This window comes from Enhydra lutris, unplaced genomic scaffold, assembly GCF_002288905.1.
Source record: "Enhydra lutris kenyoni isolate GAN:26980312 unplaced genomic scaffold, ASM228890v2 scaffoldscaffold7, whole genome shotgun sequence".
Lineage (NCBI taxonomy): Eukaryota > Metazoa > Chordata > Mammalia > Carnivora > Mustelidae > Enhydra > Enhydra lutris.
In genome coordinates, this window is record NW_019154091.1 from 38,237,660 (window position 1) to 38,252,077 (window position 14,418).

The window sequence follows — 14,418 nt, forward strand, 5'->3', positions numbered from 1 at the left end:
AAGTCCCCCTCCCCCCTTTCCTTGTCAGTTGAGTCAGGATCTTCAGTGAAGCAGTACTTGCCTTTAAATGCAGAGTGTTCTTGAAGGAGCTCTGAAAAGAAGGAAGGGAAGTATCAATTCTGAGTTGGAGAATGAAGGGACAAGAGATGCCATTACTGTTGCAGATAATTCCCTGCTATGAAGGAAGAAATTAAACTGGGTTTTTTTGGTTTATAATGAGGTAGGTGGACCAGAGAAGAATCTTGCTTGTAGATTTATGAACTAAATGTAGAACTTACAAGCCGTCACTTTGAGCTCACCTCTCATTGGGTCTGAGTACAGAATCATATTTGTATTAGAAGCTGGGGATGTTGCCAGGGAAGAGGAAACGTGGTTTTAATGTAGGGTGACATTAATTATGGGACTTGGACAAGTAATTTTTGAGAGCGTAGTCTTTAAAGCCGTTCTCTTGGATATGCTGTTTCATTTCCTCCACCTCGTTTCTCCTCTGCACTTGAACAAATCACTAGTGTGGAGAGGGGGAAATGGACACCTCTTGACCCCAGTCCGAAGGAGAAGCCCTGTGTTCAGCCTTTCCAGAGCCTTGTTAGAAATCCCAAATGCTGGAGCTCTGAAAGACAACTAGTATATGGAGTGGCTGGAGAGGGGCGAGAGGGATTGCTGTGGAGCCTGGGCCACCCCCTCCTCAAATGCCCCCTTTGCTCCCCCCACCTCCTTGTTTTCACACCCAAGTCAGTTCCAAGCCTTCATTGTCTTCTTCCCCCTCCTCTCTTCCTGCCCTTCTTTTTAACAGCAGGAACGAATTTCATATACACCTCCCGAGAGCCCGGTGCCGAGTTACACTTCCTCGACTCCGCTTCATGTTCCAGTGCCCCGAGCGCTCAGGATGGAGGACGACTCGATCCGCCTGCCCGCGCACCTGCGTGAGTGTCTGTCGGCGCGTGCGCGGGGGTGGGAGGACGGATGCCCAATGCCACCGCCAGAAGGATGGACTGACTGACAGGGGAAGGACTGACTGTGCGACTGTGGGGGGGGGGGCGTGGGGCTTGGGGCTGGAGAGGGGCAAGCTCTGAGACTGTCACTTGGGGTCCACTTTGCGAAGCTGCTTTGCAGCCCATCGAAAAGCTTGAAACTCCTGTCCCCTGTTGCCGCATTACCCCCAACATCTGGAAATGTGTACTGTATGGCAGAATCCACTATATCTCCTAAGAGGCAAAGGGAACTTTTGGGGGGAAGTTTTTCCGTCTCCCTACGTTCACACTTAACTCCTCTTTTTAATATTTTCATGGGCCTGAAATTTTGGGCAGTTCCTGAGTCAGACTCCTTCCCTGCTTTGCTTTTAGGCTGTGTTCTTCCTTTCTTTACAGAGCCTGCCCCTCTCCTCCATGCATACTGGCTGCTTTTCTTTCCTTCATTTTACTGCCTGGATATGGCCTTCCTGTTCTGTCCTTTCTTCTCCTCCCCTCTCCTGTTCTCTTGCGCCGGCCTTGGCCCTGTAGCTCTGGTCAGTTTGCGCTCTTTCCACCTTTCTCTCTTAGATCTCCTCTGTCCTTTGCCTCTCCCAACTCCCTGTCCCAGTCCTCAACTGCAGCTTGGCAGAGCACCAGGGCCAACCCACTTGTGATCTCGGGGCCAGCCTCCAAAGCAGCCGACACCTGTCATTTCCTTTTTGTCTTTCTTTCCTGTGCTGCCACCCAGCCTAGATGGTACAGCGTGATGGGGCAGCTGGGGAGAATGAGTCACCTGATTCCCACCCGGATCTCAGTGGCCAAGAAAATGCCAGGTTTTCTGACTTGAATGTTGTCCCGAGGGCACAGGTCCAGGTTATAGAAGACACAGGGGGTCACCTTGGCCGTTCCCTGGCTGATTCCTCATACTTTAGCAGTGACACGGTTGTGCTTGCTCTGTCTTTCTGGCATGGGGACACTCCCCAGGATATTTGCTGCCTCTTATTCCATCCCTTCTCAGAAGCCAGAAGGTAGCTTGCTGAAAGTGGAGAATAAAAGAGACAGGATGTAGGCTCCTCTTTGTTCACCGTGTGAGAATTCAGGGAATCAGGTGACTGTGTTGCTGGGAAGTCCTAGGGGAATATTGCTGGTTATCCCTTCTCCTCCAGTGAGGATGGTAGCTGGGCTTACCCGGAGGAGCTGAGTGCTACGAGAACCCTTCCGTCCCCTCTTTCAGCTTCAGTCAGTATTTACAAAGCTACTACAAGTGACAGTCCGCACATTCCACCTTCACTTGTGCAAGGAGGTAAAGGGCAGAGCACCACTCTCCCACCTTCTCCACAATGAACTTTTGAAGGTGAGATTGGGACTGTAGCCTTGCCATGCCAGGATCATGACGGCGGGCACTGTTGTCCTTGGTAAACCAGAGCATTGGGGAGCCAGAGGAGTAGACGGGACTGGAAAAGAAACCAGAGTCAGGTAATAGCATCCTTTCCCCCAGAGGCTGTCCTGTGACCAGTACATTCACTCCAGGAATAATCACTTCCAAATCGAACGCGCTCAGGCCGTGCAGGCAGAAGAGCCCTGCCATCTAGTCTCCTTCATTTATTTACTCCACGAATAGTTATTGATCGTCTGTGCTGCATTGGACACTCTTGTGGGTGCTGGGAATACCAAAGCGAACAAAGCAGACCAAACTCCTTGTCCTTACAGAGTTTAAAGTCAAGTAAAGGGGAGAAAATGTGTGAACACTTGTCCTAAACAGAGATTTCTCTCATAGCTTTTTAATCCCTTTATTTTGAGACATTCCCCCACCCCCAAGGAGGCCCTGACTCTTGATTTGCCTCTGGATGCCTTTATTTTTGGAAGCCCTTTTACTACAGGACTGCCTCCCCATTGGTAGTCACTGTGGCAGAAGAAACGGAGAAACACACCAAACTAACTAGTCTGAAGATCTTCATTCCTAATTAGTTCTGCTCTTAAACTAGCTGGTTGACTGTGAGTCAGTCATCATACTACCCAGTTTCCCTACCATACAGTTTTGTGCTGCGACAAGAGAACATTTAACGGCCCTCTTCACTTTAAACTGTCATGAGCTCACTTAGGGAGTCCTTCTACATACTTGGAACTTTCATGCCAGCACTGTTTCTGAAGTAGACGGTTTCCTCATGGGCCTCAGCTGGTCTGCCTACCCTTGCTTTGCAGGCCCTGGTCCAGGCACTGTGTGGAGTCCTTTATGTAAATTATTTTGTTTCATTCTCTCAGCAGTACGTGTAAGGTAGATATTCTTTTAATATTTGGGCCACATATAAGGAATTTAGGGCTTAGAGAATTTAAAGAACTTGCCAAGGTCACACAGTTAATAAAGGGTACAGTCGGGATTCAAACTCCGTTCTGACTCCAGAGCCTACGCTCTTGTCTATTATGCCACTATGTAAGTGTGTTTAATAAATACTTTTTGGATAGATGGATGAATTCAGGGTTGACACTTTGGTGGTATTCACTGATGTGGCTGTAGTGGCGGAAATGGTTTATGGCTGGAATCTTCTAACTGGTCAGTGGGTTGTGGAATAGTTGGCTTATGTCCCTCAGATGGTTGGATGGATGGATGGATGGGTGGGTTCCCACATATATAATGATCAAATACAGGACTGCAGCAAATCCCTGCCGCCCTTAGAATATAATCAGGTGTTAGAGTATGGATTCAGGTCAGGGTGATGCCTTCTCTTCAGCAGCCTGACTTTGAGCCCCGTTGGTCCCGACATCTGGACTGAATCCTCTGAAAATGGAAGCTCCCAGGCTCTTGCTGTCTGTCCTCAGCTGGGGCTTTCCACATGCGGCCCAAGCTGCCCTCCTCCTCCTTGGATTCCAGGATTCAGCTGCCCATCAAGCTGTTTGAGAAACGTCTCACGCAGCCCCCCAGGATGGTTGAGGCTGCACCATATACTTGGAGGATGCATCCCAGCTGGGTTTCCAAACCAAAAAGAAAATAAATATTCTAACAAGGGAATTGGGTTATTGCTGTTTTAATCTGGGATTCCAGACAATTCCCAATGGAATGCTCATGGAAAGTACGGGGAAGAATCTGGAAGCCGAGACAGCAGCAGGACATTTATGGTATTGCTAGGTCGAAAGCATTTTTAGCTGCTTGTTTTAAAGAGATACTCTCCAGACTCGTGTGCCTCAAAGTCGCGTCTTTCCAAACCATTTGTCCTCCTTGATCTCCAGATAAACCTTCTCCCTTAACTCTTTTTCTCTTTTCGTTCTTAAGTCAAAATATATCCTTTCCTGGTTGGAGGGAAGGCAGGGCCTATAATAGTGAAGATTCTCATACTGAGGGTTTCTCACCTTTTTATTCTGAAGACAGAGTGTGACAAATTAGCAAGCTATCGAGAAGTAGAAACTAATGCCTCTCCTTCTTTGTGCCTGTGATGAAAACAAAGTGGTAAATGGAGCAAAGTGTTAAGTGGTGATTATAGAGGACTTACTAGGACCGGGTGGGGTAGTCCAGGCCTGGGAAAGGAGGAGAGCCAAGGGAAGAAGGGCCAGCCCCACGCCATTCTGGCCTGGCCTCTTCGCTGCCCACACGTGCAAGCCGGGCCCCATCAGCAGTCTTGCAGCGGGTTTCTGGAACCTGCCTGTTTCACTAGGAGAGCAGACACCATATGCTTATGGAGAAGATAGAAAGGGCTTCTTCTTTATATCCTTTTCTCCTTCTGCAAAGGGTACTGACTTCTTTTTAAGCTTGAGGGTAGAAGAACTAAAGTATAACAATTACAGCAGGTAGTGGGAGACACAAAGTTCTAGTCCTTAATGGGAACAAAGCCTCTCACTGTACCTTGAAAACACTTAAAGGACCAAAGACCCCCGATTGTGCCAAGAGGAGCTCCCTCTTGATTCTCCAGCCAGTGAAGGCTTTTGCCTCATTCTCACGAGGGTCCTCATGATGTGACGGGGAGATCCTTCCATCCTACCTTCCTTCCTTCCATCCTTCCTTTTTAAAGATTTTTCATTTATTTATTCGAGAGAGAGAAGAGCATGAGCAGAGAGAGGGGCAGAGGGAGAAGCAGACCTCTAGCTGAGCAGGGAACCCGACACAGGACTCAATCCCAGGACCCTGAGATCTTGACCTGAGCTGAAGGCAGTTGCTTAACCGACGGAGCCACCCGGGCGCCCCTGGCCCAGAGACTTTTCTAATTTGTCTGCCCAAAGACCACCTTCTTGTAAATTCCTGGGGGAGGTGTGTGTGGCAAGAGGGCCGCCGTGGGTGCCTCACGAGGTGGTTATCAACCCCACGAAACACTCAGCCTCTGACAGAGATGCTCAGGGTTGCCCATCTGATCATAGTAAGTGTGTTTCAGACTTATTTAGGCAGAATTTAAACCACTAAGTGTCTTTTCTTTATTTTAAATTCCTTCTCACATTATCACTTCGGATGCAGCCGATAGAGTCACCTCTAATTACAGGTTGACGGTGTCACTTTGTCCAGAAACTCGGCATTCTGTGGTGCCGCTTTGGCCTTATAACCCCCCATGAATTGATATTTAAAAATCATATCCTAGGACTCATTCATCATATCTAATAGGGTTACGGTTTATGATGTTGCGGGTTAATAAATTGCCATAATAGCCGCTCAGTTTTCTAGAATCAGAACACCAGAAATAGTCCCTTGGCTCTACTTCCTTTCCTTGTGAATCTTTCAAAATTCTTACGTTACTACTCCTACTTGTGTGTGTTTAATAATTTAATTTAATGCCTTCCTTTGGAAACGTTACCTAGCGGCTCACCCACTTGGTGATTTTGCCTTCTCAGCAGAGTAACTGAGTTGAAGACAGTCACATGGCAAGCCAGGCTATATTAGAACTAGGGTAGTGAAAAGAGATGCAGTGCCTCACTTTCCTAATTAGCTAGAGCAACCCACCATTTTATATACTTGCAAGTTAATTTTGTTCCCTAAGAAGAGGCAAAAATGGGAATTAAACATAATCGTATTTCGTATTTTATATTGTTACAAGCTTCAGCATGTGCTCCTGTATATTATCTCATTTAGTCATGCTACAGTCCTTGAAGCTGGTGTTATGAAGTCTGTTTTATTGATGAGATGACTGTGGTTCCAATAGGCCCCCCGAATTGTCCAGATTGACCCAAGCCTGTGAAGAGCCGAATGCGGTATCTACTTTGGAAGTTACCACTGACACTTCTTGGGAGAACGCATAATGACAGAGTCTTGTGGCCTTGGAAGTAGCAGCTGCCCTGACTTTGGAGTCGTCCCGGCCGTGGGTGCAGAGACCTGGAGTGCTTTGGCTCTGGTCGTGCACTTGGCCATTCATTTGAGCTGAACCTCAACAGGTCAGCTTCCACCAGGAACCAGAGGCGGTCACTATGAATAAGTCACTCTGGTCTTGCCCATGCGTCTCTACTGTTCCATTCTCTTCACTCTCATAAGCTCAGGTTGATGTTTAGTTTCTGTCTGCAACCAGAGGGATAGAGCTGGCCGCGAAGGCCTCAGAGGGCCAGCTCCAGGAGTGGGGCTCAGCCATGTCCCTACATCCCCTGGCATTTCACCAGGAATGACCTGGGAACAGGTCCTCCTGCTTTTTTTGCCTTTCCAAATGAAAAGGCCTTGTAGTAGGAAGGACTGGGGTTCATACAGACCTACCTGAGTGGGTTTGCATTCCAGGGCTTCCTCTTTCATTTACAAAGATGATTTAACTTCTCTAAAACTCACATGGTCTAATACACTTACTCATAAGGGTTTGCAATAAGGATCAGGGTAGCACCTCGCACAGTGCCTAGCAAACAGTGGCCAGCAACTCACTAGAGCTCTTTCAGTTTCCAAAGCTGATAAATAGCCTGGATAGGGGGTGGCTTCCTCATTTTCAAGGGCCAAGGGAAGCATGTATGTCCTTGTTTGTTTCACTAATGAAAGGGCTAGACTTTTGTCTACATGGCACTGAGGCTGATTTCCCTAAGTCACCGTGGAAATGAATTGTTAGATAAATCCTCTAACAACACCATGATTTCTGGGAGCTCAGTTCTCCTCTCAGGCACTTTCCTACCTGCTGCTCTTTGTACCTCTGTCTGGCATGGTTTTCTTCATTGGTCTTGCCGGAGTCTGTAAGTCTCCTTCCTGAGCCTTCCCTACTCTTCTTCTCAAACCTAGCAAGTCCTCCCCTGTCCTCTGTCGTTATCAGTATTCCAAAAATGGCCTCCCCTTGCACAGCTGCCTGTGACGTGTCATGACGTCACCAGCAGAGTTGAGGCAAGGACATGGGGAAGATTTAATTCTCAGTCAGCATCTGACAGAGTAGTAAGGACTTCTAACAAAGATGGCCAGCCACCCGCGTTTTAGATCTTGTTTCCCTTAAGCCTTCCTTTGGGTGCCTCCACTTTTCCACACACAAATGCCTGAAGGCTTTCTACTTTTCCAGCAGCACAGAGCCCTGCTTAGCTGCTTCAAACAGCTTGAGGAGAAAAAACAGCCCGCCACAGAGCAGCCAGGATGCTTTGGAAGGGAAATTTCCTTTTTGGGCTTGCAGTCTGAAAGAATTTCCGATGCAGGCAGACGTTAATTCCTAGCTCCATGCTTCCTGATAAGGAAGCAGCTTCAATAAATGCAGCTATTTATAGAGGCCCTTTTTTTTTCTTTTAAATATATAACCAGAGGTCTATTGACCTTTTCTTTCACTTTGCATTTCATGCCGTGTGCTCCGTGTACATTTAAGGCAGTTCCTCCGGCAGAAGCTCTGACAAAGCGCCTTGATCCTGGGGGCGTGGGGAAGGGAGGGCTCTCCATGTCCTTGGAATTCGGAAGTTGATGTTTGGAAGCTTTTGGCAGTTGGTGGTCCCTCCCTGGTGCCGTGGATTATTGAGGTGACCCCAGAGACACCCCACGCTATTCTAGACCCAATATGGAGAAATGATGATGGACTAAGCCAGGCAGCCATCTAGAAGTAAGAGCCCATGAGAACCAGTCAGTCCTCTGAGTGGAGACTTGAACAACAGGAAATAAACGATACTCCCATTTCTTCTGTCTCCTCTCAACTGTCTCCCCTCGGACTTCCCAACCATCAGGAGCTCCGTGGTCTTTCTCTTGGCATGTTAGGGCCCCTGTCCATAAGTTCCATGGCCAACTTGATGTATGGCTACACAACCCTTACAGACAGACATGAGGAAGATTCAGTGTGATGTTGGCTTGAAATGGCTTTCCTAGGTTACTCCTCTTATCCTCTTCATTATCACAAAACGTTTTTTGGGCTGAGTCTATACAAATAGGATAAAATTTCCATTCTCAGGTAACAGGTATTTTCTCTCATTTTGCTTCATGCCCAAGTTAGATCTTATCTGCAGCCCAGGCTCTTGGAATTTCTGACAGGATTGACTTTGACCACCTCATCTTCATGTTTTTCTGGAGGTGAAAGTTGCCACAGACATGTGGGTGTTACTGAGTTCACTGTTGCCATAGGGGGATCCTGGGTCAGTTGCCTGAACCGTCCACGTGTGTTCTGGCGCTTCTTCCTTCTGGTCCCTTCCAAAGCAAGGTAGAGCAGTGTTTCAGAGATGGAAACTGTCCCTGGCTCTGGCCACGTGCTGCCTGTAAATTCCCAAGAATAATTAGTTACCCTGCCCTGATAGTTCCTGCTTCCATCTCGGGTAGGTGGATTAAACTCCATTCCTTTGAAATTAGACTCTATTTCTGTTTCCTCTAGATCATGGATAGAAATAGCCTCAAATGGAGCTCCAGGATTTCAGTAATAGAAATGCAGATTGCAGATCTAGGTCCTGGATAAAGAGCTGGAGATGTGTGGTGGCTGCAGATGAGACGCCTGGAAGCAAAAGACTAACCCAGGTGGGGCTATGCAGGAAACGCTTGATTTCAGCAATTCGAGGGGGCTGGATTCTCTGCTCTGGGGTGGGAGCATGAGCTGACGTGGTTCACTGAGAAAGGTGAAGGTTTCTAACAATGAGTAAGGAAAAAAAAAAAAGGCACCCAGGTGAGTCTTGAAGGTCGTGGGATAGTAATATCTTAAGAAGAATTACAGGAGTAGCAGGCGATCTATGTAGTGCTTCCCCTAAGAAGTCACAATATTAAGATTTAATCACCCATTTGTTTTCCAGAAGTGGCTTATCTTTGCCAATGAGTTTCTCTTTTTGTGGTCATACCCCATTTGCCAGTTTGCTTCTCCTTAGGAGCCGTTTTGAGGCGAACTGTGGATAAGATGCCACTCTAAAAGAATTTCTGGGGCAGTAATGTACGGGAAAAGAAATCACTGTCACTGCTGTTCATTGAGCACTTTCTAGGTGCCAGGACCATTCCGTATGTTACTCTGAATGATCTCTAACGGTGCAAGGTAGATTATGTCTGTATCTGTAGCTGAGGCTCAGGGTGGTAAATCACTTGCTGAAGGTCACACAGAGAGAAGGTGAAGGGGCCATGATTTGAATCCAGATCGAAGCCCAAACCTTAGGCTTTTTGTCACTTCATTTGGTTGCTTCTTCATTAGGAGCTGATAGAAGTTATGGTTAGAACCTGTTGGTTAGGGCACCTGGGAGGCTCAGTTGGTTAAGCAACTGCCTTTGGCTCAGGTCATGATCTCAGAGTCTCTGGATCAAGTCCCACATCGGGCTCCCAGCTCCATGGGGAGTCTGCTTCTCCCTCTGACCTTCTCCCCTCTCATGTTCTCTCTCACTGTCTCTCTCTCTCTCAAATAAATAAATAAAATCTTTAAATAAATCTTTTTAAAAATAAATAAATCTTTAGATAAATCTTTTTAAAATCTTTAAATAAAACCTTTAAATGAATAAGTAAAATCTTAAAAAAAAAAAGCTGTTGGTTAGAAGGAGAAAATACAAGCTAACAGCTTGATTTTTTTTTTTTTTAATTCAAAGGAAATTTTTATAAATTACAGACAAGGAGGGCCAAAGGGATAGAATGAGGGACATAAACTAAATTATGTTGTGAAGTAGCAGAAGAAAAATTTTCAGAGTCAGTCCTCTATGCAGATGGTTATTTGTAGTATATTTTCAGGTATCTCTATAAGTTCCGGAATGTTAGACACAAAACTAAGTGAAAAAGAGATGATCCACCTCCCAGATGATTAAAACAGCAGGAAAGGTGATGTGCTCAGAGATTATATTAATGAGTTCACGAAATAAAGTTTTTCACTTCCTAATACTTTCTGTTAGTCTGACATGCTTCAGAAAAATTGTATGATATCTCTGTGCCTCAGTTTACCAACATGGTGTATGTTCCAGGAAAGTCTACCACAGGGTAATAGAGTGGGGAGTGCACTTGTCCAGGGTCGGTCCTTTGAGCATTGGCCCACCGTGCTCCCTGCAGGGGGCGGGGGTCATTCCAAACAATCTGTTCTTTTTCCCAGGATTATAGTTTCTTTGTACATAAAGCAAAGTAGCCTGAGTATATGATTCCCCTGGTCCTTCACAGCCCAAACATTTTATTTGTTCTCTGATTACAGAAGAAAAATACAAGGGAGATTAGCAGTGGAGCATTATCTATAAATGCCAAGTATTGTGATAATTCACTTGACTTTGAGAACTCAACATCAAATTTTAGTTCAATGGTGGTATTTCAGTGACACAGGAAACTGTTCCCTGCTTTAGCTGTGACTGACTTGTGAAGATGCCCTCTTGCAAGGAAATACAGAAATTCTCAACACCTGGTACTATGGGACACTTACCCCCCATTGCCCATGGTCGAGATCAGGTATGGAGGCAGTTCCCCAGCAGATTTTCTGAAGGCTGTTGCAGCCACTCACCCCTTACATGGGGGTCCCAGGAACCTTCTCTCTGATCTCAGGCCTGCTCCCTATTTCTCATAGCCCTGAGAACTGTGAGTTGGCTCTTTGCCCAGTGTATTATGCACAGGTGTGGCTTCTGGTAACTACCTACTTGACCCCAACTGCACCGTTTGTGGGAATCCCCTCTGCAACTTGAGGCACGTTTGCCTTTCCTATAACCTGTAAAAATGGCAATCTGCATTTTGCGCCCTCTGTAGATGCCCATTGGGTTTCAGCTTGGCAAAGCCGGCTGATCTGCATGGACAGGGCCACGCTGTTCCTCCTCCTTCGGCCAGCCTCCTAGCACATGCACAATTAATAATGCATTAATTAATTATGGGGGGAAAAAGCACAGTTGGCAAGGGAATGAAGGCTTTCAGCTTCTAAAGTGAAGGCTTTGATGCTGAGCTTTAAAGTACATTTCCAACCGCCCCAGCCAGCAAAGAGAATCAGTGACACTTACACCATCCCATGGGCATGAAGACTCACACCCAAGAAACTGTTTCTAAATAGGGGCTCTGAACTCCTTACTCAGAGCATCTACTTAACTGCCCCAGGCTCTGAAGAAGGGGTATAGGATCTAGGAGAAAAGAATTGCCCAAGGCATCAGTGATTCCTGAGCAAAGCTGATGAGTGGTTTTATTTTGCCTCCGTAAGGAGCTCTCAGGTCACCAACATTAGGAACTCATTGTCAAGAAATAAATACGAGCAGATGACGTGGTGCCAGCCCTCTTGAGGAAATAAAATGACTCTTTCTTCTTCCTCCTCCTATGCCTTACTTGAGGAAGTCGCCCAAAGGCGGTGCGAGTTCACAGACCTGTTTTTCTGATGGGGCGGAAGGTTCCTCTGTCTTGGGCAGATTTTCCTACTACAAGTGAACAAAGTGGGGGAGAAGAAAAAAATGGTTTCTTTTCTTTCTCATTCGGATTTCTTTCACACCGGGCGTTCTCATAGTTCTGACTCCCACACTTACCCTTTTCACTTCTTGCGCGAGCTGGTGGTGAAGCCCTCTCACAAAATCCCCACCCTAGACCGATAGTTCTCGTTCCCCTATTTACAGCTCTGTGTCAGGCATTTTGTGTGGCGCTCTGGCTGCCTTTAAAATTTGGCCATGAATCAAATATTCACCCAGATATTTGGGATTTTATTTAAAGGTCTTTTAGAAACACAAAAGCAGAAATTCCCTGAGAGAGAGAGATTCCTCGCTCCAGAGCCACGGGTTATAAATGTCCTTTTAAACTCCACTTTAGTTCTCTGATCATGCTGAGAGGAACTTCAGAGGCCCACAGAAATCTAAACAGATGTAAAATTTGTTTGGACCTTGTAAAAGGGAAATTTTTTTTCTTTCGATTCTTAAGCAAAGAAAAATTTTACCTCAGAGGAATTCAAATGAGCATTTGTGTATATGTATATTTGGTTCATATTGTTTCATAACTATTATTCCAGAGATCTGCCTCACAGAGCTTCTGGGGTGATTCCTATTACTCAAAGTGATCCAGGGAAAGAATGTGAAGAAATATGACTGGGTTTCGTAGCACTGACATTGTATATCTAGCTGTGTAGCAGTCTCCTCCTGTCTCCTACTTTTTCGCTTGCTAAAGGAGTATTGTGAGTCAGAGAGTGGCTGGCCTTCTAAACTCTTAACGGTCCCAATGATGCTACTGTGGCTCTAAGACAGAGGGTTTATAGTTGTGAACTGGGCCAGTGTTATGCTTCGACAGAGGATATGGGGTCACCCAGGCACAGTGATTTAAGAGGGCAGTGAGCTACCATGATGTCTGAAGTTCCACTGTTAAGATACATTCCTTTTGGGACGCCTGGGTGGCTCAGTTGGTTAAGCAGCTGCCTTCGGCTCAGGTCATGATCCCAGCGTCCTGGGATCGAGTCCCACATCGGGCTCCTTGCTCGTCAGGGAGCCTGCTTCTCCCTCTGCCTCTGCCTGCCCTTCTGTCTGCCTGTGCTCGCTCTCTCTCCCTCTCTCTCTCTGACAAATAAATAAATAAAATCTTTAAAAAAAAAAAAAAAAAGATACATTCCTTTTGGATTGGGCATTATTTCCACCAAGCTCTACTTTTTTGTTTAAGTTGGTAGGAGAACAGTTAGTACCTTGGAGAGTGATAATTAACTCCTTAAGTCCCTAATATCTTAACGAAAATTAGTTTACCAGGTCTCTTGAGTCTTTTGAAATAGAAGAGCCACAGCTGGCATGGAGGTCAAGGGAGGGTGTAGAGTTAGGAAAAACTCTATCATAATTTTGCTTGGGGCTGGCCTTCTCCATGGAGAAGACTGATGTAAAATTGGGTGGAAAATCCAGGCCCCTGGATTTAGACAAAACATTGTGAACCTGGACCTCTGAGACCAAGATGAGTAATCTGATATTTACCATGTCTGGCTGTTGGTCTCAAGACATTGACAGCGTCGGTATTGACCAAACCAAGTTGGACCTCCTTTGGCACATGGTCACCTTGAGAACATGCAAGTTGTCTTCATTGCCTTGAGAGGACGAGAGAATTCCTAATCTGAATCCTGAAGTCTTTCAGCCATTCTTAACCAAAATGTCTTTGCCTCTGAAGTGACTGTTTGATTGTAACACCAACACCATGATTCTATTATAAAGGGCCTGTTAATCCAAGTCTCAAGTTGAAGTGGTCAAGAAAATCTTGACTTGCGGAGAGTTTAAAGGAGCTAGCCAGAGGTGTGTAGCTTATTTAAGGAGTGGGCGTGTGGAATTTGGGAGGAAGATCCTTCGTAGCTCTGTGTATGGAGTGATAACTACCATTTATTGAGTGCTTATGGATGGCACTTCTCACATGTATTTTATCATTTAATCCTCATGACAGCTCCAGAGGCGAGTTTTATTATCCCCACTTCACTGATGAAAAGTCAGGTTGAAGGAGGTTAAGGAACTTGGCCTGAGTCACAGAGCTGGTAGTTGGCAGAGCAGGTTCCTCAGACTCCGCTCCACACTCTCCCTCCCAAATATAGGCCTATTCCCTAGACCATTCTCTTTAAGAACATGAAAAATAACATTGGGTCCCCCTATGAGATTCAACTGTGGTTAAAACCTCATGAATTTTAGAAAAATAGAATAACTCACTAACATAAAATTAAAAATCCACTCCTCGGAAAATATCTACCACAACCCCAGTACCTCAGGGTTAGTATATTCAGATTTCAGTGAACTATACGATTCTCACTAGTCCCTTAAATATCGCTCTGTTTCCTGGTAAACAATATCCTTTACAGAATCCTGGCACAGGAATAGCGTAATAAGATCAGATTCTGTCTCTCTGCCATTCTGGTGCAGTCGAATCCTCAGGACCCAGGGCTGTCTCAGTCCCTCATCTGTCCGTGTCTCTCTTTGTCCCTGCTCTACGGGTTCAAAGTTTAATGCCACTCCCTCTTTTTGTGCTTTAGGTCTCTGTGTTGTTTCCTTTACACACACGCACAGTTTTTTTTTCTTTTAATCAAGTGATTTGAAATGGAAAATTAAAAACCTAACTAAGCGTCTGGCAGTTTCCTGCTAATATGCTTCTCTGCTAAGAAGCTTCAGAAAATACTATATATTATTATTCACTTCACAGCTGCTCCGGGCACTCACCCACTTAGTCATTCACAATATGTCTGAGAGATTAGTTTTACAAGGCTGTGGTTTGAGATATTTTTCCCGTCCA

General features: G+C 45.8%; 1 protein-coding gene across 2 annotated transcripts in view; it reads left to right on the top strand.

The window, feature by feature from the left end:
- LOC111141997 (ETS variant 6) overlaps positions 1 to 14,418 on the top strand; it is a 232,829-nt gene that overhangs the window by 92,102 nt on the left and 126,309 nt on the right. Inside the window, exon 2 of one of the 2 annotated variants that reach the window (XM_022494917.1) lies at positions 794 to 923. In XM_022494917.1, the coding sequence (XP_022350625.1) occupies positions 794 to 923 (130 nt within the window). The remainder of the gene's footprint in view (positions 1 to 793; positions 924 to 14,418) is intronic. The other variant, XM_022494918.1, reaches the window with a different exon arrangement.